The sequence below is a fragment of the Falco punctatus genome, assembly GCF_963210335.1.
Source record: "Falco punctatus genome assembly, chromosome: 6".
In the NCBI taxonomy this organism is placed as follows: domain Eukaryota; kingdom Metazoa; phylum Chordata; class Aves; order Falconiformes; family Falconidae; genus Falco; species Falco punctatus.
In genome coordinates, this window is record NC_137585.1 from 23,964,726 (window position 1) to 23,989,200 (window position 24,475).

A 24,475-nucleotide genomic window follows, 5' to 3' on the forward strand; every position below is an offset into this window, starting at 1 on the left:
GCGATTACGGACAAAGGGTAGGGGAGAGAATGGTTGCTACATTCTCGGAGGTGAATCTCAGGCTTACCTTGATGGTTTTCTTCGGGAATGTACATCCTCTTGTTTTCATTGACCATTTAAAACGAGTCCAGATTAATCCCTCCGAAAATCGGCTTGGTAAAATTCAAGGAAGAATGGAGCTGTAGAATTTCCTCTTTTATTATTACCTGATTCCCATTATTGCATCAAACACCAAAAACTGATCCTTTCCACTACTGCCTCCTTTAGTGAAATTGCAATGCATCCTCAGTACATCCGGGCCCCTTCCAAGAATTTAGCACAGCACCTCTGGCTGTTAAACCATAAAAAAGAACAGGAAGGGGGGAAACGCGAGAGAGGGGGGGGCGGGGGGGGTAAGCAAAAGCAAAAGCATCCAGGACAAACCTCTGAGGGTTAAATGTCTTTTCAAAATCCACCAACTACAAGAGTAAGAAAAGGAGGAAGAAGGAAAAAAAAAAGAGAGAGAGATGTTCAAATGCTGCTGCTCCTCCTCTTCAAAGCCATTCTGAGCGCGTTGTGTTGGCAGGGAGCTGTTTCTGCAGAGGAAGAGAGCACAGTCCCAGCCCCTTACTCCCTCCCCTCCCTCAGCGCGCTCGCTGCCCGCTCTCTTGCCGACAGACAGACACACTGAACGCTTCCAGATGTTCCAGCTGCGGTGGCTGCACGCAGCCCCCCGCGCACGGCGTTAGGAGCCGCCGGACTTGATCTGAAAGTTTAACACGCTGCCTGCCTTCACTGCGCCTGCTGGAGCCTTGCTACAGACATGACGTCAAGGAGGCGAGCTGGAGAAGTGGGGGGACAGGCGCGGGGAGCGGCGGCGGCGGGGCCGGGCCGGGGGCGGCGGCACGGCGGCACGGTGGCACGGCGGCACGGTGGCACGGAGCCGCGCTCGCCGCCCGCCCGTGCCCAGCACCCCGCGGCAGCCGGCGCCGCCGTCCACCGGCCCCGCTTCGATCCGGTTTCTCGGTGCTGTGGGCTCTGCCCTGCGGTTCAACTACCGAACGCGACTGTGCGCTGCATTTCAAGGAGGACGGCACCGTTTGCCGAAGCGTTACCGGCGGCATCGCGTGCGAGCGTTTAGCGAAACGGCAAGAACGGGCTGCGGCTGCGTTTGCTCCGTTACGAGCAGGCAAAGACCGGCACTGGTGGCAGGCAGCAGAAGGGAAAGAGATACCCAGGGATCAGTTGCCCAGACGAGAGGATGCACAGATGTTTAAACAGATTAATCAATCTAGGATTTGCAAAATCCTTGGTGGAAACACCAAAGTGCTCTGTTGGTATCCCACCACTTGCCTTAATTATTATGCCTGTCATTTGGCCCTCTGTAATTGAAGCCTTCGCAGAGAGCAAAAATGACTTCTTTAAGACGAAATGTGAACTGAATGCAGTACATGTTAAACATATCTGGACTCTCCGAGCTGCCGTGTTAAACAAGAGATGCAGAGTTCAAAAACACCCCTCAGGAACCACTGCAGAAACTGCCACAACCTGAGAAACTAAACCGCTCTGACAGCCGTGGAGGTGAATGTCTACAATGCTGTGTCCTACATGCAAATCCGTGGCTGTCAATTCTCATGATAACAGAGTACCAGTTTAACATCACATGCATGCAATACTGCTTGTGGAACTTAAAACACAGTAGTTCTTGCCTTTCGAGTGTTTTTCCATTTCAACTAGAAAAAGAGTATTTTAAAGTTGGTAATACCCCTATAAAGGAATTACTCTCAAACAAACTTAGTGCCTTCCCTACGAATGGATTTCAGTGCAATGTATCAAATATCCATCTCTTTTTGAGGCTTTCCCCCCACCACTTTAAATGAGCTGTCTCTCGGATGGAACTCAAACTGTAATAGAAAACACCACCACCTAACAGATTTAGGCAAAGAAACAAGAAAACAACACATCCACTCAGAACTACAAGAAAACTGGAATAGATGTAAAGCACTTACCGAAAACTGGATGCAGCCAAAGCACTTGTCCTAAAAAAAAGGTCTTTTTGGTTTCTAATAACCACTGATCATCACAACTTCTGTATTAGATGCTATTCAAAGGGTAATTCACCAACATATTGCCATTGACAGCATGTAGAGATGCAGCTTTGTTTCTGACTCAGGAGGAAGAGTTCCTCTGAGCAATTAAAATACTCTGTCCTCTATTCCCTAGTTTTTCCTCTAATAATGTCACATGCACTTACCCTGTTTAACTTACCAGATCAAGCAAGATCAGAGCCAGAAGTGGAATGGCAATACATTAGCTTTCATTTTTAATTTGAGTTGCCTTTTTCTTGAAAAAAAAAGTCCTGGCTTCACCATTATAAGAAGGACTGAACAGCAAATCCTTCGCTGCCTACATTTGTTGTGCAAATATATATTTTATTTTTCTCCTTGTGACCATAAATCCTTGCCATTTTGGATTGTGCTAACTCCATTTTTTTCCAGCCATGAGTCAACCAAGAGTTGCATGATTCACCCTTGCATGGACATAATCTCTGGGGAAGTAATTAAGGGCATGCTGATCACTCTTGTACAGAAATCAAACACCAGTGGGGCATCTGTAAATATTTCTTTTGCCCTCTTCGGGTCACATTCTCAGCTAGCTAAGGATTTATATACAGTATTAGTTAAATACTTAACATCCACATAGCCTTGCTTTATGCCAGCTCACGTATGTATGCAGCCACATACACAAGCTGTCCCTGCCACCTACAAATCTTTTCCTCTGTTCTTTATCCCTCTCTCTCTGCCAAGCTCCCACAGTAGGACATAAGTTGGGCCTATTACCAAAAATCAATTACAGAAGAAAAACAGAACAAGAAACAAGAATATTAGCTGGCATTAATTTCATCAGCATAAATAAAATTCTACTATAACTTGAGGTTTCCTTACTCAGCAGTTCTGATGCAAATAGTTTTCTATACAGAGAAGCGGAAAGAAACCAATTGTAGGATTAAGATGGAAAGATCCTGCTAATGAAGGAGGATCAGGTGGCATGAGTGAACATCACAGCTTCCCCAAAATCATTTGTACTGTCAAAGTACACTACAAGATGAAGTCCATGAAAGCAGGTTTGGTAAAGATGTGGCATTTGAAGTAAAGGTGCTTGTAATATTTTTTTCTTAATAACATGATGACTGAAACTCACATTTAATAATTCTCTCAGGAAAGAACCCGAGGTGTTGCCCTCCACAGGAAAATTCAATGGGCCTAAAATTTGTTTCTTTCCATTCTTTACACTTTTTTTCCATTTTTCATATAGGTAGTAGAGAAGGGATTTTATTAGGGATTCCAGAGCTGCAGCTTGGAGACATCAGGGAGGACAACTGCCTTTCCCTGCATGGCCTCTGAATCCTGTGCTCTTCAATCAGGTACATTCTGGGCCAGGACTCTAAAGGTAGAACATACAGCTTAAGCAAATTAGAAGGCTTTCTATTATTTTTGAATGACCGATACTCTGAAAAGCTTTAAGGCCTTCTGAAGAGGGAGCACACTTAGCCTTCTTCAGAGTTAGATCCACACACATGCAGCCCAAAGGTGAGTATACAAGTGAGAGAGAGATCTTGAAAAAAATTGTGAAAGAATTATTCCTTTAATACAAAAAAACAGTTAGAAAGTTCTTAGTCCTTGCCTGATACAGCAGCCAGCAGATTTGGAGGTAAGATGGACAGTGTAATCATCAGAAACAAGGGTATCTCACACCAGGCTGAATCTGTGCTTGTAGACTTCCTCTAAGCAGACGACTATAGATCGAACAACTGATCCAATGTATGTTCAGCCTTAAGCCAGCTCTAAAGTGGAGTTACTAGCTTTCGACCCCACAGGAATGCTAAGAGGAGATAAATTGTTCTCCAATTGCTCTGAGAACAATAGCAATGATGGCCATATAAAGTACCAAGACAGAGATTTCTGAAAAACAGCTATTTAAAGTTACAAAGTGTCAAAGATGATTTGTAGGGTGCATAATGTGAACATGCAACAGTCCATTCTGCGTGTCAGGAATTTTTTGTTCTGTGTACAATGTAGTAGTCTTTCCCATTTACCCAGCCATATATAGAGTATACTGGGCACAACAGCTTTTTCAAAATCCAGTATCAAAACCTACATCCATCTTCAGAACAGAAATCACCTCAATAGGTTTCTCAGGAGAATGTCTCCTTGATTCAAAAAGGGAGAGTTACTGGCATGCTGTATTTAAAGATGGGGCTAGAAAGCAGTAAGATGAAAACAGACAAGAGCATACAATAACTCTGCATTGAACTGTCTTTATAACAAAATTATGTAAAAGGCTCTTTTAAGAAATCTTAGTACTTTTAAAATCATCTAGGGTTTTCATCTGGCCTACTGCATAACTTATCTAGCTATTTAATTGCTGTAGATTATGTTCACACTATTTTGGCAGTAATGTCTGTTACTGTAAAATAAAAAGGTAAATTATTCAAAAGTGGAAAATAAATTTATTTAACCCCAGAAACAGTATTAAGGCTCACATCTCACATACAAATGTGATTCTTTCCAGGGCCAGCTCAAAGAAGTAGTGCCAGAGTTCTTTATTTTATATTATTTTTATATTTGTCAGCTCTTTTTGCTGAAAGGTATTTTTTTTTCCCAGAAGATTTAAGGTTTTGCACCTCTGCCAACAGAGAAGGCTTCCCATAAGAATCAGCACTTTCTTGTACTGAAAACTATGGGATGATTTTTTTTTTTTTTTGTCACTGATTTAAATAAATGGGATCTAAACAAAGTGCAATCTTTGCTTGAAGACTTTGACCTTCCTTTTTCAAAGGCTAACATGTAAATAATTCTGGTTTCTGTCTAGTGTGTGTTTCCTTCAGACCATTCAAACCCAAAGCAATAGCCTGATCAGTCCTAGGTACGTTAGAAGAATCATTGTGTACTAATAACATAATACTCTTAACAACTTATGCGTTGTTGGTCCATACACAGCATAACAGATTGGGTTGGGTCGTTTGGTACTTGCTGGTGTTCCATGACTACAATGTAATTTTTGTTTTAAATCAAATATTGATGATAGCAAATTTTTCTTATATTTTGGGACTACTCTCTTCAGAATTGTTCTCAAAGTTATTTTTGATTGTTCTGAACTACATATAATCTAAAAATGTGAGTATCATCCTTTCCATTTGAACTCCCTAGTTGTTATTGAAAAAAGAATGATACCTGTTCACATATATGAGTATGGATTCTAAAAATGTTCTTTATTTTACTTTTTTGTTTGGTTGCTTAATTTTAATTGGAATGAAAGCAATTGATAGTCCTATCTAAAGCTATTCAAAGTATGGTCAGGAAACTACAGACCTTTCAAAAATATCAACTACCTAGAACACAGGGGACTTTCTCAAGAAAAAAGAAATCTGGGATGGAAGAGAAAAGGAAGGTTGATGATCAAGATTTCTAGGTGATTTAATTTCTTAAAATCTGGAACAGTGCTATATGCACAGAAACTTCTAAATTTTTGTACAGTAAGAAAGACTGGTTTTCAAAGTCAACTTGGAAAACTTAGCTGTATTTTTCACATTGAAATTAATAGGAGTGGCTACTTGGCTTTGAAATTTTAGTCATTAGCTTTATATTTACATTCAAATGTCAACAAGCAACTACAAAAAGTTAGAAGGAAAATGGTAAGATTTATCAAGAAATCCGTATGGTCTGCTAGAGCATATTAAGGCCTAATATTGATAAACAATAGAAAATATTAGATCTAAGGGGAAAAAAGAATGAAATAATTGACAACTGGGTAGGAAAGTAGCTAGTAGTTAGAATAAACTGTCATTAGACACAGAAAAGAAGGAAGTAGATAAAATTGATAGCATTTAAGTAGGGTTTGATTTTCTAGACTGCAGAACTTCTAGAAAATAACCTGGATATCTGAAAGTGTGATTTTATTCAAATGTTGCTAGCTATCTTAGCTTTCAGCTGTGATCTGTGATTTCGATGGGTGGTGGCAGTGGTGCTTTTTAAATTCCAACTGCAGAAATGAAAGAGCTCACCATTTATGCTTGTAAAAAGGTGATTAGTGTTTAATGATTACTGGTAGCATTGTATGAATTTGTGCACAGATTTGAAGTGTAGCAGCAAACAAATACTTGAACAATCTGAAACAACACAATCCACATTTAGCCCAAGTGAAATACAAACACAGGTATGCTTATCAGACTTGAAGAGAACTTGTGGCAGTTTTCACTGTGCCATTGCCATCACAGACACCCGACCACAGAGCTAATTAGCACTCTGAGAAGGTCTAACACCTCTGCAGAATTTCAATACAGAAGTAGCTCCTGTTCCTCAAGAAGGGGAAAGGTCAATTGTTGACTCTGCCATAAAAGCATAAAAGGAAGACCTGAACTTGACAATTAAAGTGTTGCACTGTTTCCATTTTAGATAAGAAATTATTTGGCCCATCTAGACTGGATATGTACTGGTACAAAGAGATTTAAACTCAGCAGTTCATCATTAGCTACCACCAATTCAAAGACAAACAAAAAACCAAAAAAGCACAAAACCCCCAAAACTAACCAGAGAAAAAAGCAAAATAATACTTCTTAATAATAACAGTAATAATAATCATAACAATAACAATAATAATAGTCTGAAATCATCAGTCAGACAAAAGACATGACCTAATAATGTCTACATGGAGATCTACAATGAAAAATGAATTTTTAACCCAATCAGCCTACACTTTGGCAAAAAAAAAAATCTTCATGCAAACTGTTCAGGGGATCTCAGATACTTGCCACTGTTTACACAACAAAAATGAAGAAAGTATTACCATTCTAATCTTCTAACATAGTTCTACAAAATATTCTGGAATATGTAGTTTCATTCTTGTTCATAACTAAGTATCACATGTAAATTGAGATTTAGGGCAAATACAAAATGGACTTTTTTTGGAAGGGATGGATTCTTCAAAGAGTAAATTTTTGCAAGCTGTCAAGGAAGACTTTACAGTGACTAGAAGGATGTTGGCATTTGGAAACCTCAGTTGATCTGATTATTAAAGAATGAAAACTACACAAAGTCAAAATTAAAAGGCCATGCAGAAAAATATATTTAACTAGTACAACTAATTCCAAGTAGAAAAGTCATAAACTAAGCTAAAAAATAATAAAAAAATGTAAATGTGAGCTTTAAGACTAAGTTCCTTCCTTCTGTTTTGGCATTTAAAGTCTCAGAACTTCTAAGTCTGCCTTGTCAATGTAGAAAATTATTGACAAACTCAAGGAAGCCAACAATTTAGAATTCTGACAGATTTTTGAGGATCTACAATAATCACTAATGAAATACAATGGTCTAAAAATACGTGGTCTCATGTATCAGCCATAAGAAACATGATTAGATTAGTTTGTTAGTATAGTCAGTTACTGTGACATTGGCCTTACACACAATGTCAACATTTCATTTTGAACAACGGGTTTTTCTATACTGAAAGACTAAACTTGCTTAGTAAGTGTACCTGGTTATAATGCAATCTTTGTGGTTTTCTGGCTTTTTTCACAATTATTTCTTTCAAAAATGGAGAAAATCATAACACCCAGAAATCAGCCTTTATTTCAATTACAGCACCTTTATTTCACGTGATCTTAAAATCTGTCCTACAACCTGCAGTTTACCCACTGCCTCCTGTTAAAATGGCTGGTAATTGTGTTTAGCTGAATAATGATTTTGTGGTGAATTCAACTGGGTGGTAAGTTAAAGACAACTTCCACACGTAGCAATGTTTGATTTCAACTCCAGTTTCCAGAATTGTATGGTTACAGACTATGCAGGGTTATCTCAGTACCACCTAAACCTTGCATTCAAGTGATCTAAAGCCCTTCTTTCCAAACTACCCTTTAAAACAAAATTAGTTCCAATAGATTGCTCAAAATAGCTCTTTTTATTTCCATAAAGATCATCATCAAAACACCATAAGCAAATGCTACACAAACCCTAATTGAATTGGTTATATCATCAACTTTAAAACTGCATATTTCATTATGGTTCCATCTTGGCTGATCTTTCTCCTAGGACACCCAAAAGCTCGTTTAGTGGGACTTCATTAAAACATTACAGAAGTTCTAGAAGTGTTAAACAGTGTTTCAAAGTGTATTTTGCTGGAGAGATATTAAAGGCATCCTGGAAAGGTTCCTGAATACTGGATAAATTAAATGTGCTTCAATTGCATGGATTTGAGCTTGTACACAACAGTTATTCAAATAACTTTAACTTAAAAATGATTGTGTGGCTGTCACTATTTGTGAACGCCATGGCTGCTGCAGAATATTCCAAATACTTGTAGCAATATGTAATGGGTGGTTTCCTGAACATGTGCCCTCCAAAGCTTCCTTAGCTGCAGTGAAACCTTGATGGAACAGAGGCAGTAAAATGGGTGAAGTGGCAGGCAGCAAAGTTGAGAGCATTATTTGATTTGAGGGATAATACAGTAATGTAGGTTCTGAGTCAACAGCATAAGAAATCTTGGTTATGTTTGCAGTTTCTCAAAAAAACTTTACCAGCTGAGAAAAATGTTATACTGTTATTTAAACTACCCCTCCAGCATGCAATCAGAAGTTTATTTATGTCTCCCCCTTCATTTCTTCCCATCTTTGCTTAAACATGTAGATAAGAAAAATGAAACAAATAAACAACTCTAAAATCTTTACTCACTAGTTCCACATGTTCTGAAGGAAAGATTTATATTTCCTTAACATAAATAGGTAAGAGTTCAGTTATTTTATAATGACATTGATGTGTACACTAGTTTATAAGAACAGCCTCTCAAGAACTCCATGAGACCAAGAATGACCAAGCTAAGATTCTAAGACACACACACAAAAGGGGGTGTGGGGGGGTGGGGAAGCAGTTTTATCTAAAATAAATGCATATCAGGTTCCATATACTTTTTGATTTAAGGTCAGAGAAAGCAAGAACTACAGGAAGACCACCTTTTGCTGGAATTTAAAATAGTAATAGTTTTACACTGAGGGGAAAACTTGCTGCCTCCTCACCAGCTAATCAAGATTACACTATTCTGAAAAGTAACAAAATAGGCAGGTTTCAGAATAGATTACGTTATTGATAACTCACTCTTTTTCAGAGTACCATGGAATTTTTCAGTCTTTATTTAATTTCCCCTTTTACACTATGGGAATAAAACCTAATAATTTTCTAATAAGAAAAAATGAAATCAAAAGAGAATGGAAAGTGAATGACCATTAGACATATAGCAAGAATATGCAATTGCATCATTACATTCCTTGCCATTATGCCTCCTTGCTGTCCTGTCCTCCTCACCTTTCTGTATTTTCTTCTTAAATCAGAAAAAAACAGGAGTTATAAAGAACTCAGGCCTTGATCCTGATCCAGAATTTTTGACATTAAACCAATAAACTGATAAAATATAATACTTATAAGTAATCTTACAAACTGGGGAAAACAGAATAAATGTCTGACCCAATGTTGTGCAAGCAACAAGCTGTAAAGAGAACAAAAGAGGACACATTTCCCACTTAGTTCTCTGATTGCCTTTTCAGATGTCCTTTATATCTCATTTACTTGTGTTTCCATTAGACAGTTTGAGCCTTCTGACTTCAGAAGACTGGGTGAGTGAAAGCAAGATGAATATTTCAGACCTAGCTCCTTAATGACCAAATCCCTGAAGAAGTCTCTCTATCCAGTTCCTTAGTTTCTTCTTCTATACTTCCAGAGCAAGACAAAGCCAGGCTCTTTACAGCAGATACAAGTGACAATGGTCATCAACTAAAACACAGAATGGTCCAACTTGACAGAAAGAAAACTTTTTTCACCCTGAGAGCCGTCAGGCACTGGAGCAAGTTTCTCAGAAGGGCATCTCTTGGAGGTTTTCAAAGTCAACTGGACAAAACTCTAGGCAACCTGGTCCCTGCCTCAAGCAGGAGTAGGTGGCCTCCTGAGGTCTCTTCCAACATAAGCTGTTCTGTTTCTAAGATTGAAAGGGGTAATAATGCCAAATTTTTTATGAGACTTTGCTGGTGTTTCTTTTATTGTAATTGGTATAAAATGTCTATTGATATACTGTAATTATGAAAAAAGAACAGGTGAAACAAAACTGTTCATTCACTTTCAACTGTACTTTACTATCTTCCTTTAGTTTGAGGGATACTTCTCTTGTGTCAAAGGAACACAAAAAGCTCAAAATCTTAGTGCCATCTGTATCATCATAATGCAAAAGGCTTGATCATTCTGTTACTTAATTGAGTAACTGTTGGACAGAAATAAGGATCATTTTTTTTCCCCTCTTCGGTCTCGTAGGAGAGTCTCTGACTTTTACAATTACTGTATCATCTGCTGCCACCTCCTGAAGAAACACAGCTTGAACTTTGGAGGAAGACAGGAAAATGGAGTCATCAACATTCCGAGCTTTCTACTGGTCAATGCTGCCTGTCAATCCCAAAGGAAAAGGGTAGTCTAAAAGTTCAAGATAAGTAGAGTTTGAGAATTTAGAAATTGAATTTTTAAGTAATATAGGACTATTACACCCCTCCGGTTCCATTTCTCTTTCATTCAAGTCTGTAGTGTTTATGGCAATTGCTACCATGCACAGCAGGGGCTGCTGGCTTTCACTGCAGCCTGAGGAAGGATCTCTTTTATCAGCATAAGCACAACAGTGGAGCTTATGCAGTATATAGAAGAGCAAATCCACAATACATGGGCTTCACAAAGAGTAACTGATTTAATAAGACATGTGACTGTTGTTGTAACATGAATAGGCACAGACTTGTGCCCAGGGGATGGATTGACAGATTTCACATTTTGAGTATCTGTATTTAGCTGTACATTACTGTCCTGCTGTTCTGCAGCCTAACTGATGTCTAGAAGTGAAAGACATCTATTCATTGAAGATATAAGAAACTAGGAAGGAAATTCTGTTCTCAAAATAAAATAAGTTGATAGAAGAATGCTACAGAGAAAAAAAAAAAAAAGAGAGATAAAAAAACCTAAACCAAACAAACAAAAAAAACCCAACCCAAAACAAAAAATCAAAACAAACCTTCCTTGGCCCAGTGACCCAAAGACATGCCAGTAAGATCATCCTGACCACAGGCCAAAATGAATCCATATCTATACTTACATCTAAGTTACTTTCTATGCTAGTCTAGTGTATCAGATAGCTTCAGTTTACCAGAAATAGAACTACAGAAATAGATCTATAACCATATATAAACAATTTTTTCTTCTGTGCTCCTCCAGGTTTTAAAAATCATTTTAAAATCATACAGCTATTTTTAAACCAGACTTTTGCAGCTTAACTGGCCTAGCATATCAAAACAATGTAGTCATCAGCAGTTACAAAGATAGAGGAACAAGCACACTATGAAAGAATGGCAGATGGTATTATTGTCAAAATGGAAGTGAGATGGTGGTCAAGCCTAGTCATTCATTGAAAGCTACATCATGCCTGGACTTTCACACAGGAAGAACACATGGCTTAAACATGTTCAGTGAGTTTATTTTACAAATACTATACTGGTCAATACCAGTCAGAATCCGGACATGCTCCCCAGTGCATGGGAAATCCACATGCTTTTCAAAGGAACTAAATATATGTATTTGCTAAGACCAAGCCTATTTCCAGTGAAGCTGCTGAATCTGACAAGATCTCACACAAGAATCATACCAATGTAGGTCAATCAGTTTTACTAAATTACTCCCAACTTACATTATAACAAATGAGATCAGGATGCCATTTAGTCTTCAATGGAAGTAAGATCTAACCCATAAAGATGCATCTGCAGTTCAGTATTCAGCAAAATGGCTGTGATGAATCACACTCTTGCCCTAAGAGTGACACAAAGGAGCAATCAGCTTGAGCTGATGTTCTGGCTCTAGTTAAGAACATACTCGTGACTTCCCATGTTCTAAGTTTCTCAGTCCTTGAGATGAAACTCCCATAGTCTGCAGCAGCATCAAATACAGTCACTGATGATATTCAGAGTGCCTTGCATCCAAAAAACTTCAGAGCACAATTTTTAAAAAAAAAATACTTTTACTAGTCACAAAGATAGAATTGACATTTGAGTTAAAGCTTCATTTTGAATTAACAACGTACCATACTTTGAGACTGGAATTGAAAAATGCCATGTGAAATTATTTAGGTATTGTAAGAACTTGCTCAGAATATAATTGTAAGAATGGGAAATTGGCTTGGTCCTCTAAACTTTATGAAAAGGTTCAGTGAGATCTATAATGACCATAAATTGTTGAGCTATGAGATGTATGTTAGTTACAGAATGGTAAGATATTAGGCAGCACAGTGATACCCAAAGCATATAGTTTTGTTGGCTCAGTACTTATTCCAGGAGAAGAATGCAATCTGCTCACTAGCTTTACTACATCTGGTGTCACCCTAAATTCTACTTGAAGTCTCATTCGGTTAATAACTATGACTGATTTTGCTTATTTTGCAAGAGTTCAACTCCTGGCAATATGGCAAACAAAGCAATTAAAAGCTGAACTACACTCTAGTGATGAACCAAATTATAATGCTTACATAGCATTTTTAATGATATAAAGCATTGCAAAGCATGGGCTAATTAATTTTTAAAGCATCTATGAAGACAGCACATAAGATCTTGTTCTTTATGCTCAGATTCAACCAGACTAAATTGCAGGTATCTTGGAAACTTTCCTTGTAGCAGAACTATACTTATGGAAGTAAGATCAAATGTATTTTCAGATAAAGCAAGGGTATCAGGTCAATTATGTGTTAGGAAATAAAAAGGTGAGTAGGTGGCTGCCTAGTAGTATTCTTACATGCTGACATTCCTCTCTCTGTCCATAAATACCTCTGAGATTACATGTTAAATGGAGCCTCATAGAAGAGTATATTCCTTCAAGTCCTTAGTAAAAAAAAAAGTTTGTTTTTTTTTTTTTAAATAAAACTTAAGTTCTACACCAGCTTCCACCTACTTCTTGTTTTTCTTTATATACTTCGTGCTCTAGTATACAATAAATATACTCTTCTTAATAGAACAACCTATAAAGTTAGAAGTATTAGGTCTTTCAAAGGCAAAATGAATGGTAGACCATGGTGGGTCAAGGGTAAGGGGTAAAAGGTAAATCACAGTTGTACTTCCAATTAATTTACTATTTTCTGTCAGCTGTGACTAGAAAATACAGGCCATCATTTCCAAGCTGGTGGAGCCAGATGGTGTGATGTGATACAGTTAATATTAATGGCTGCATGCTGCCTTCTCTTGACTAGTCAAGAGTGCTGCTTCATGCTGGTTGTGGAGAGCGGGCTGCAGAGCCAAGGAGATTGGTCATTCTAAGGAAACATGAAACAGGAATTTTCTCTTCATTCAGACGGGCTTTGGTTTCAATCATTGGTACCCAAAGTCCTAGGCAGACCTTCTCCTTCATATTTTTATTCAATAAAGTTGTCACAGTACTGGGAGTATTTTCAAATATTGAAGAAAGTGGAGCAAAACTTTCCAAAACGCATTCAAATTTACACTTTTTATTTGGAGTTGTGGATCATTGCTCTGAGGCCACTCCTCTTCCCCTCAGATTGCTCTAAGATAGTATTTGAAAACTCAAAAGAGTCATTCATTTTACTCCCTTCACAATTAAGCATTTTAAAAACACCACAGTATGCTACATCCTTTGCTTGAGCCTTGAAAGAGAAACATAGGATACTTTTTTACTCTTTCAATCCCATCAGTAGATGAGTTCTCAAATCAGGAAGTATTTCCAAATGACCAAATCTGGATACACTTCTGATACTAGAGCACTAAAGATTGCCACAACCTTACAATCAATTGGGCCACATTCTGCGGTATTTGACATTCATTCAGGTAAAATGTTAATCAACCTCAATAGTGACTTCAAATCAATAAAGATTCCATGTACTGTTGCTTTCCATTTTTAATAAGGATGGATTCTGAAAGTCCCCATAAGCTTCCCTCACAGACAATTAAGGAAACTTTTGATCCTAGATAATCCAGTTTTTAATCTATTTCTAGAACACATTTTTATCTTAATTTGTAGCATTTTGTTGGTGATAGATGGGAATCCTGCCTTTCTTTAGTAAGCAAAATTATTTTTCTGATATCAATTACCTCTTTTTTTTTTTTTAAGATCTAATTTCTAGGGCATTATTCTGATACTTGGTATATTCCCTTCTTTCATAAACAGTAATTCAGCTATTTGTCTTTGTAACCTCTAACTATAAAAAATACATAGTATTTTTTTTTCTTTTTAACATTTAGCAACACAAAAACACTCCAAAACCTAGACTAGAAGAAAATATTTTCAGCTAAATTACATTATCAAATTTCATGCAATTTCTATTAATAATATCAACTAAAATCTGGTTTTGTTTTTCATACTGAAGTGGTACATCTGATCTTCTCAGGCACAAATGCTATTTTTAAATAAAAAACTGCTTCTATAAATATTTCAGCTTTAAACACCCATAATTCAGTTTCTCTTTTTTTACATCTAGAACTGCAGCAGGGCCTTGGAGAGGTTAAACTACAAAAAACCTGAACATCCACATAATATCTGCTGGTAGCATTTCCCCATGTTCAAAGCAGACTGTCCATAATTCAGAGGACAAGACAAGGTCACTAATAAACATCAGTGAACTGTGTCTGCTTTTGCAAGTTCCACATAAAAATAGTGCATCCCTGGGAACACAAAACAGACATAATAGATTGGTTCACATCAGAACACACATAAACACAAGAAACTAATCATCTTTTGATTGCAACAGGCTCTGACTCAATTATTTTGCAACACGAGCAGCCTTCTTGCTTGTGTAGGGTTAAAAGAAAGGAAAAAAAGTTGTTTTGTAACTTTAAACAGTTAAAATTAATGCCAGAGCCAAATTCAGCTCTTTGAAGACAAAAGTAAAAGATGGCATTTGGCCTGTTATGGTTTGCATATCTGGCAGAACTGAACCTGAAAAACTACAATGCACATCATGAATGCATCACCAGCTGAATTACCATCTCGCACCAGAAAACATGCATGCAGCAGGGTGGGAACAAAGATGTTTTGATGTTTTCCACCACCTTATTTATTCTGAATGTAAGAAGCGATTCTGGGAGGGACTGAGGGTACCACTTACCTGCAGCTATCTGTGTCAGATTGTCTGACAAAGCAAAAAGCATTCTGCACTCCCCTCTCTAAGTAAACTATCTTCAGCTCTGAATGGAAAAAACACCCACCAAGTGAACTGAGCCATGAGTTATAAGGTCAGGGGAAAACTACTGGTGAACATGAGCTCACTGAGTAAAATGTTGGCCTATGAAGGGCCAACACATGGAAGTTACTACAGGTGGTAGATAAAGAAGGTGCTCCTGAATCATTTACTCTCCGAATAACAAAATATTGAGGAAGACAGTGTTATCATCCTTAATACCCAAGTGAGAATGACTGTTGAATAATCAGAGAAAGATCAATGACCTCTGATTTACTAAAGATCTTTGTTATTACAGATACTTTCTCTTATTCAGTGGCTTACTAAACACATGAAAACTGTTCAGGTTCCAGAGGATAAGCCAGAGTATATCCTAAAATACACTGTATGTGAATAAAGGAGATGTACCAGCTATCCCTGCTCTTCTCCCCATCTCCCCCTCAAAAAAAAAAAAAAAAAAAGAATGTGCAACATTATTTTTTTTTTTGATTCTTCAGTACTTGGCACTATTTAAAGTATCATAACACATTGCATCTTCTGCATACTTCCTTCTTAGTTTTTCATTCTTCATTCTTATCCCTACTTAGATTTCTGGGTTCAAATCACATTTAAAGTACTACAAAGAGAGAAAGACAATGTCTTCCTTAATATTGGTTTCAAGACATATCTTGATTTAGCCAAATTGTCATGTCCTCCACCCTTTACTTCCCAGCTACCACATACGGTTAGTAAGGACGTTTGTACTATACAGTTAATAAGGATGTTTGTACTGACCTTCTTCCCACCTTTCCGCTCCATCTGAGAGGCACTGTGGAAGCTAGTGTGTTCCCAGCTAGTGGTGGGAGGAGTAGATTTGTAAGTGCAGGGTAATTGGTTATTAAAACTTGCAGAAATGGAAAAAAGCACTTGACATCTTGCAAACTTCTAGTCGTATCTCTGCCTAGGTATACTCCCAAGATTTTTAGCCTCTTGTAACATTATTAATCAAATCGATCTTTCTTCTGTGCTCTGTGTTCCCCTCCCCAAAGATTCTGGCCTCCACATTTTACAGGCAAAGAGAGCACCAGGGAGACAGTTAGAAGAATGAAACCTGATCATGGCATGCACGTGGCTTTCTATGACTAAACCTAAGATTCACATGAGGACATGCATTCTTCCTGCTAACCTCAGGTGGAAGAGATTTGGTTTGCAGTAAAAGTTTTATGGATTTTTGGAAGTAATGAAAGATCTAGGAAAACATAAGGCTGCAAACACTTTCAATCTTCAGGCAGATTTCCTCATGACAGGAGGCAGTGTGCATCTTCTTTGTATTACTTTTCCCATCCATCCATCACTTCATCTCACTCTCTGAGACTGAATTTTGACTTATCTGTTTCAAATATTTTGCTAATGTCATCCAGGCATTTGGATAAACAATGACAGGGGAAAACTACATGTAGGCCTCCATTCCTCAGATTAGAAAACTAATAATCAGAAAATAGATTTTGCAGGAAAGTAACACATGCTATAAACCTCTGAAGAAGTCTGAGGATGATTTGGGGAAAATTGTGTCCTCACAGACCCTAATAATTCATTGACATCTCAGTGAAGGAAACTGCATCGTTTACATGCAATACTGGCAATATATCTACTGGCAAACTTTCTGAATATTGGAAATACGGTTTTTAAAAATTCTCATTGTTTTATCACCAGCAGAAATTTATCCAGACAGGTAATATATTAGGTATCTTCAGATGTATTTCATTAATATGGGCAAATCCTTGGTTGAAAAGAAATTAATAACTTCACCAAGCTACATAAGATGAAGAGCTACTGACTAGTGCATTAGAAATAAAAGGTGGAAGTGATTAAAAATGAAGAATGACACTGATCATTATAATAAGAATGAAAAGCAAAAGATAAAAAGTATCAGTGTTGAGTTTTTAAAAATTATTTCTAAAAGATGCAGGCCTATGGTTAAAATGCATTAAATTTTTTCCCTATACAAATTTTTGTTTGATAGTGTCCACTTAATTTACAGTCAATAGACTTTATTTAAAGAAAGGGCACCAAGAGTGTTCTTTAATAGGAGCTATCCAGAATTATTTCCAAGTTAGTCTGTATGTTGACAAGCACTTTTCTAGACAACAAGATGTCATGGGAGTTCATGGTTTTGCACTAACTAGACAAAAATGATGGAAGTAAATAGCTAAAATACTTTTTAATTCACTGACCAGGTACTTCGGCAGCACATGCAGAACACTACCTACAAAGGAACATGGTGTGTGTGTGTGTGTGTGTGTAAAAAAATATGTGGATTCTTTCACTAAGCAAGATTTTGTGACTGTGCAAGCAACAATAAGAGACCTAATCAAAACCTTACTGCAGTCAAAGAGTCACATTGACTTGAATGAATAATATAGTGATCCTAAACAAAGATGGAACTACTAAGTTTTTTCCAAAGATCCTTTCAGAAAGAAGAGCTCCAGTTTCAAAGGTTAACAGGAAGGACTTGGTAAATTATTTCAACCTCAAATGTATCTTGCCTCTTCACTCATATTGACCAATTGCAGCCTTTGCCCCCTATTTTTACTTAAAAATAAGATTAATATAGTATTTCTGCATCTCACTGAGATAGTATTTTTGAAGTTATTTGAGATCTTGTAGTGAAAGAGCTGAAAAGCCATATTAGTACACATGAAACATGGTATTACTAAATGGTACCCTATAATTTGATTTTCATTTAAAAATAACCGTCTTTTACACAACATAAGTACAAGGCATCTACTACAAAGCATTCTTTTCAGGTTTTGATAGCAAAGTTTTAACTGTTTGGATTCAAATTTCTCAGGCTACAGGTTGAATTTATTCTACAGGTTTCTGAAAAATCAAAATCAAAATCAGACATTTCCAAGAGAAGGGTAAGAAGTGTTGTTTCTTGCAATATTCAAAAATTCATATATGAGAAATTCCCAATAAAAATGGGTAATAAATACTTCAGAGCTAGGACTTGTGATATGACAAGCAAAATTGCTCAGATTTCAAGGCCTTCTCTCATGTACATGATTTGAACCTTGTCAAATTAAAGTTCCATAAAAGAATTGTGGAATTGTGGCTTCCATATGCTCAATATGGAAAAAGAACAAGCTATAGGGCCAGAAACATCCTAGACTCACTGACCTCAGAAGCTAGACTGATACTCCATGCCTGGATGTCTAGCACTGTTCTGCTCAGAGGGAGCAGCTTCCACATCTTCTGCAATTGTAGTCCCTGTTTTCTTTCCAGGGCTGACATAACAGTATGATCACTCACACTTGTTACCAGTTACTCCTGTTTTTCAAATGGCAAAATAAGGGCTATGAATAGCAATGTTTCAGCTGTTTTAATAAACTGTGCAGTAATAACATTTTGTATATTTAAATTTATGGGTAGGTGAAATTGTGTGTTTCGGGAGACACATAACAAGAAAATTATATCCAAAAGACTCTGTGAAAGAAACAAGAATTAAGCCTAGCTGAGCAACCTTGTATTTTGTTTCCATGGAGTTATGTCTTACAATATTTAAGTTAGGTTCGAGTAGTGCTTTCTGATAGGGCCGCTGGAATACCTGGCTTCTGTGATATTGATTTATTTTCTCTGCCTCTGGAACCAAAGGACTGGTAAAGAGGTCATATTCACAGTAAAATCTCTGCCTTTAGGAAAAAGGCACATCTCTATACTGATACAAGCCACTATTACTGTAGCTCCAGGCAAAAGTCATACTCTGCTGGTGGACAACCTGGAAAAAGCAGTCTGAACACAGTTGTTTTTAAACTATGATGTCATGGCCATTTGGAGATAGCCACCTTCTGATTTGGTACTCCAAATCAAGATGTAATCCTTCCTCATAAGGAACAACTTGTTTATGGTCCAATGAAAGTGACCAATGAAAATGAATTTTCCATCAATTATAGTGGGACAAAGTCTGTTCTTGCATTTACATCTCTAGTAGAATGCCTTGATGGCCAAATTAATTAAAGGTTGGAAAAATTAGGAATTTGGGGCTTGAGAGACAGAACTCAACTTTTACAATCATCCTGAACACGTGATTTCTCAGCTGCAGATTATCAGCTGTTCTTCTGGGACAGTAAACACCTCTATGAACCTGGGCCTTCAATGACCTAATTATTCAGTCTTTTTTTTCAGTAATCTCCTGTTTTCCTTGTCCTTTGGTAGGATAAGGAGATGTCCTAATTTTGGACAGCGCCCTCATGAATGTTTTATCCTCAAAAAGGGGTGAGAGGGTGGGGGAAAACCCAGCTATGTGGAATGCAAAAAGTACTTCCAATCATGAATCTGTATATACAGATGATGTACAATAAGAACATAGATAATACAGTTTTTATTTTATAACTTGTTGCACTTCCATGTTTGTAACATAACAAGGAATATATATTTTAATTATAAGGTCGAATATCTTGCCATTTAATCTTCAGTGCAAGAGAGAGCATTACAAGATCAATATGGCTGTGTGAAGTGTACACTGCTTGTGAAAATAACAGCTTTTGTTTCTGAAGTTTTATACCCTTTCAACCAAAAGCTTGCACTACATCATGTCCTAATTTCATCTCTAAGTATATGACATGTATGTGTATAGTTGACTTATTTTCCCACAAGACAACTTTCTGGTGTTCTGGACAGTCATAAATTTCAGTTTTCAAATTACAAGAACACTTCCCCCCCTTCAATTTGTTTAGAATGATTAAGCAAAGCAAACATCATTTTCTTAATACATTGCTTTTTCCACATACAATACATGAAATAATATCTTAAAAATCAAATATTTGCATATGAGTTTGCACATAACCAGAAAACCCTTTTCCAACCTAGTTTGATAAAGGTTACTAATTGGTCTGAACAGATGTGTATAATAGGACATTCAAATACAAGTACAACATTTCTTGGAATACTATGTGAAAAAAATTCTTAGAATTTGGTTCCTTGGACATCTCCTCTCTAACATGCATATCCTAACAGCATGCTGGGCCTGCATTCCAAAAAGTCATTCTGATGTCTCCTTTTAGTCCACTTGCCTGTAATGAAGCCCTCTGATACATGGCTCAAAAGTACACAGTGGCCTTCCTGTATTGGGCAATTCAACAGCTGACTACGTACAGTAGTCAGTTCACTTCCACAGAACAAACAGTGATACCTGATCTTATTAGCCTTTTTACTCTCCTGAGAATCTTTATGTAATGTTGCATTAGTAGCCTTTACTAAATTAGAAAACCAAAAGGGAAGATAAATCAATATGAATGTACATTTGCTGATATTGATTTTTCCCCTCATAGCCAGCATGGGAATATTGTGGCTCCTATTAATGTACGGAGTGGGAGAGCTTTAAACGGTTCTGTCTGGATAATTATCCAGTAGTTTTGGAAACTTACTCAGACTTCTTTAGTCTGTAATTTTGAACTAGACATTTCATGAAATCAAATCCTCCTCATGAATAATCATGTTAAGATGTTGATGACAATTTCTTGATGCAGATTATCAATGAGATGACTAGGAGAGGCATTCAACTTATTACTCATGAAAAAGGATGAACAGCTGGGTGATGTGAAGGTTAAGGCTGCAGCAAATGATATTCCCCAGATCAACATCCAGAAAAAAAGTGAGCAAGGGAAATACTGGAATCACAGCTCTGGAATTCAGGATTGTTTAGGAATGTGCTATGTGGGATGCCACAGAAGACTGCTCTGTAAGGCAAAGTGGCCCAGGACAGGTGGCTGGTCCTCATGGACCCCCTTTTCAGTGCACCGGAACAGGCTGTTCTGATAGGCAGAAGTGACACAAGCATGGCAGAAAGCTAGCATGGATGAACAGGGAACTCCCATTTGAGCTCAAATGCGAAAAAGGAAGTATGCAGAGGGTGGAAGCAGCAACAGAGTACCCAGGAGGAATACACAGAGAAGGCCCAAGAATGCAGGGATGGAGTCAGGAAATTGAAACCTCAGAGGGAGCTGGAAATAGTGAAAGATATGAAAGGCAAGAAGGGCTTCTGTAAGCACACTGGCAGCAAAGGGAAGGCTGAGAAGAATTTGGACCCACTGCTCAATGTAGCAGGGAAACTAGTGACAAAGGACATTGATAAGGCTAAGGTACTCAATACCTGTTTTGCCTTACATTTTTGGAGTGTTATTGTGTTTTGGGTTTTTTTCTTTCTAGTAAGGTTTGTCTTTAGGCCTTCCAGGTCTCTGAGCCCAGTGGCAGTCTGCAGAAGTGGAGCACTTTAGCTAGTTGGACATACACAGATCCTTGGAATGACACAAGCTGAATCTGAAGGTATTGAGAGAGGTGGCCAACATCACTGCAAGGTCACTCATTTTTGAAAGGTCATGACTATCAGAGCAGGTTTTTGATGACTGAGAAGACAAACATCACACCCATGGCCAAGGAGGAAGACCCAGGGAACTGTAGCGCAGTAAACCTAACTTCAATTCCTGGGAAGATTATGGAGTCTGTCATCCCAGAAGCCATATTCAAACACTTGAAGGACAAAAAGGAACATCCAGACTAGATTTACCAAAGGCAAATCATGTTAGACCAACTCAACTGGCTTCTATGGTGAGACGACTGGCTCCGTGAACAAGTGGACGAGTAATGGGCATCACCTACCTCAACTTTAGCAAAGCCTTTGACAGTCTGCCATAATATTTAGTAGTCAAATTATAGAGATGTGGACTGGATAAGTAAGAAGGATGAAAATTTCTCCAGACTTGCATGTTCAAAAGGTTGTGCTCAGTAGTGTAAAGTCTACTGGTGGCCAACTACTAATGGCATATGTCCCTCAGGTATTGAAACTGGGGCCAATACTGTGTAGCACCTTTATTAACACTCATGACTATCAGAAGGAATGCACTCTCAGCTAGATTCTGGATGACACCAAACTGGGGCAGAAGTCAGTATGGTGGAAGGTAGAGCTGCTATCCAGAGGGACTTCAGCAGGTTGAAGAAATGGCCAGACAGGAACCACATGAAGTTCAACAATGCCAAGTGCAAAATCCTGCACCTGGAATGAATAGTCCCGTGTACCAGTAGAGGCTGTGAAGCAGTTTTGCAGAAAAGGACCCAGTGTTCTGGTAGACAACAAGCTGAAAATGAGAAAGTAGCATGCCCTGCCTGTGAAGGCCAGCCACATCCTGGACCTAATTAGCAATAATATTGCCAGCATATCACAGGGAAGTCATTCTGTGACACCATAACCAGAGTACCCCATGTAGTACTAGATATTAACATACTGGAGGAAGTCCAGAGCCTCTAAGAAAATTAGAGGGCTGAAGCACATGATATATGAGGGCAGGCTGAGAGAACTAGGCTTGTTAAGCCTGATGAACAGATGACTAAGGTACACATTGTTGCTGTCTTCAGGTATTCAAGGGGAGAGTATAGAGAAGTTGTTGCCTGCCTCTTGCCAGAGTTACATAGTGAGAGGATGAAAGGCAGCAGACCAGTCACAAAGGCTATTCCAGTTACAAATAAGGAAAATAATTTTCATTATGAGGGTAGTAAAACACTGGAACAGGTTGCCCAGAAATGCTGTGGAATCTTCATTCTTGTTGCTACTATTTTAGACTGAAATCAAAGATCCGTTCAGAGTCACTTTTATGGAAAAGGCAAATTTGGGATAATTTTTTTTTTCTGTTACTGTAGCAGTTTAAGAACAGTATTCTCATTCACAGAACAAAGATCATTCACAGGACACCTGAGAATCAATGAAACTACAAACTTAACACATTTATAATTCTCTCCTAGCATAGCCAGATGGATTTGCCATGTGAAAGGAAAAATCCACAAGCTAAGCCATCTTATTCACTTACACTGAATGAAAATTGTGCCATCACTGATGGAGTTAACATAGATAACCAAATGCTAGAGGAAATCAAACTTCAGAAAAGCTTTACATCATTTCGTTGCTTGAAATTTTTAGTGACAAGTTAAATGAGCCCCCCTCTCCTTTGCCTGTTCTTTGGTGTTTGTGGGGGTTTTTTTGTTGTTGTTTTGGTTTTTTGTTGGTGGTTTTTTTAAATACAAACACATATACATATACTACCTAAAGCTCAGACAAAACAGCTTAGTTTATATAATTTTTGCAAACAGCAATATCCAAGATAGAATTTTAAAGGTAGTACCCAATGCCCTTTCCTCTTCCTATATCCTAAACCACAGTTCAAACAGCAGTCTCCATTGAGATACAGTTACTTTTAGGATACAATGTAACTGCTGTTTATCAGTGGGAATTAGTGCTACTAAGACATTTGAAAATGTTAGATTGTTATCTCTTTTGGAACTGTACAGGGGGCTTTTACATCTTGTGGCAACTGTTGCCAAGTTGTAGGGAAAAGAGATGCTTTCTAGCAGGTTTTATCCTTTCCTAAACGCTTAATCAGTCATCACAACATTTCTCTTGACAGTCAACCAACTTCTACAACTCTTAAATCCATGTCCCTTTCTTCCTCAGGCAGGCCTGTTGTTTTGTATCTATCAGAAACCACTCGGTGACAGAGCCACTGAAATGTATGTGATGCTGTATCTGGTTCCTAATTGCTCAGTGCTGCGTGAGGAAAGAGTCTCTATACGTTCTGTTCCATAACAGCAACCACTTCCAACTAGGTCATGTCACAAGTAGCAATTAAAGTGACCTAAAAAATGGTTGTGGCAGACAGAAGGGCAGTTTTCAGTAACTATGGCACATTGTTTTACCTATCCTTGTGATCAGCATTTCATTCTATCAAAACCTCTAAACACTCCTCTTACTCTATTTCCAATTATAAAAGTCTACCTGAATTTTTCTGCCCCAAGATCTACACAGCTCTGTCCTTCCTATTTAAGTTTCTTCCTAGCAGGTGTCTCATTCCATCTGCAAGCCTCCTTCAGTTTTGCCCACATGCTAATCCTGCTTTCCACTCCACCATGGCAGGTCTTGCTCCAGCTCAGCTCTGCTTCCTGTAATCCATCCCAGTTCTTCCTTGTTCTTCTGTCCTCTCATCTCATCAGCTGTGACTGCACATGCACCCTGCTTTCCCAGCCTGTATGCTCACGTATCATACCAACAATAATGCAATACTATTGCTAGTTCTTTCCCGATGTTTCTCTCTCCTTAATATCCAAACTACCAAGTTGTCTCATGCATTTTCTCTCCCTCCTTGCCCTCCCCACCCCCTACACACCCTTTTTCTTTTTGAGTCAGAGATGAAACCAAACATCCTGGGTCTTGCACCAGAAAGGGGGGGGGGGG

The 24,475-nt window shown here is 38.0% G+C and overlaps 1 protein-coding gene across 14 annotated transcripts in view; it reads right to left on the reverse strand.

Moving 5' to 3' along the window:
* The window catches only part of CACNA1C (calcium voltage-gated channel subunit alpha1 C), a 468,525-nt gene extending 444,053 nt beyond the window's left edge, over positions 1-24,472 (reverse strand). For all 14 annotated transcript variants that reach the window (XM_080391534.1, XM_080391539.1, XM_080391535.1 and 11 more), the window contains exon 1: positions 68-24,472. In XM_080391534.1, the coding sequence (XP_080247660.1) occupies positions 68-116 (49 nt within the window). In that variant the 5' untranslated portion in view covers positions 117-24,472. The remainder of the gene's footprint in view (positions 1-67) is intronic.
* Between the last annotated feature and the right edge of the window lie 3 nt (positions 24,473-24,475).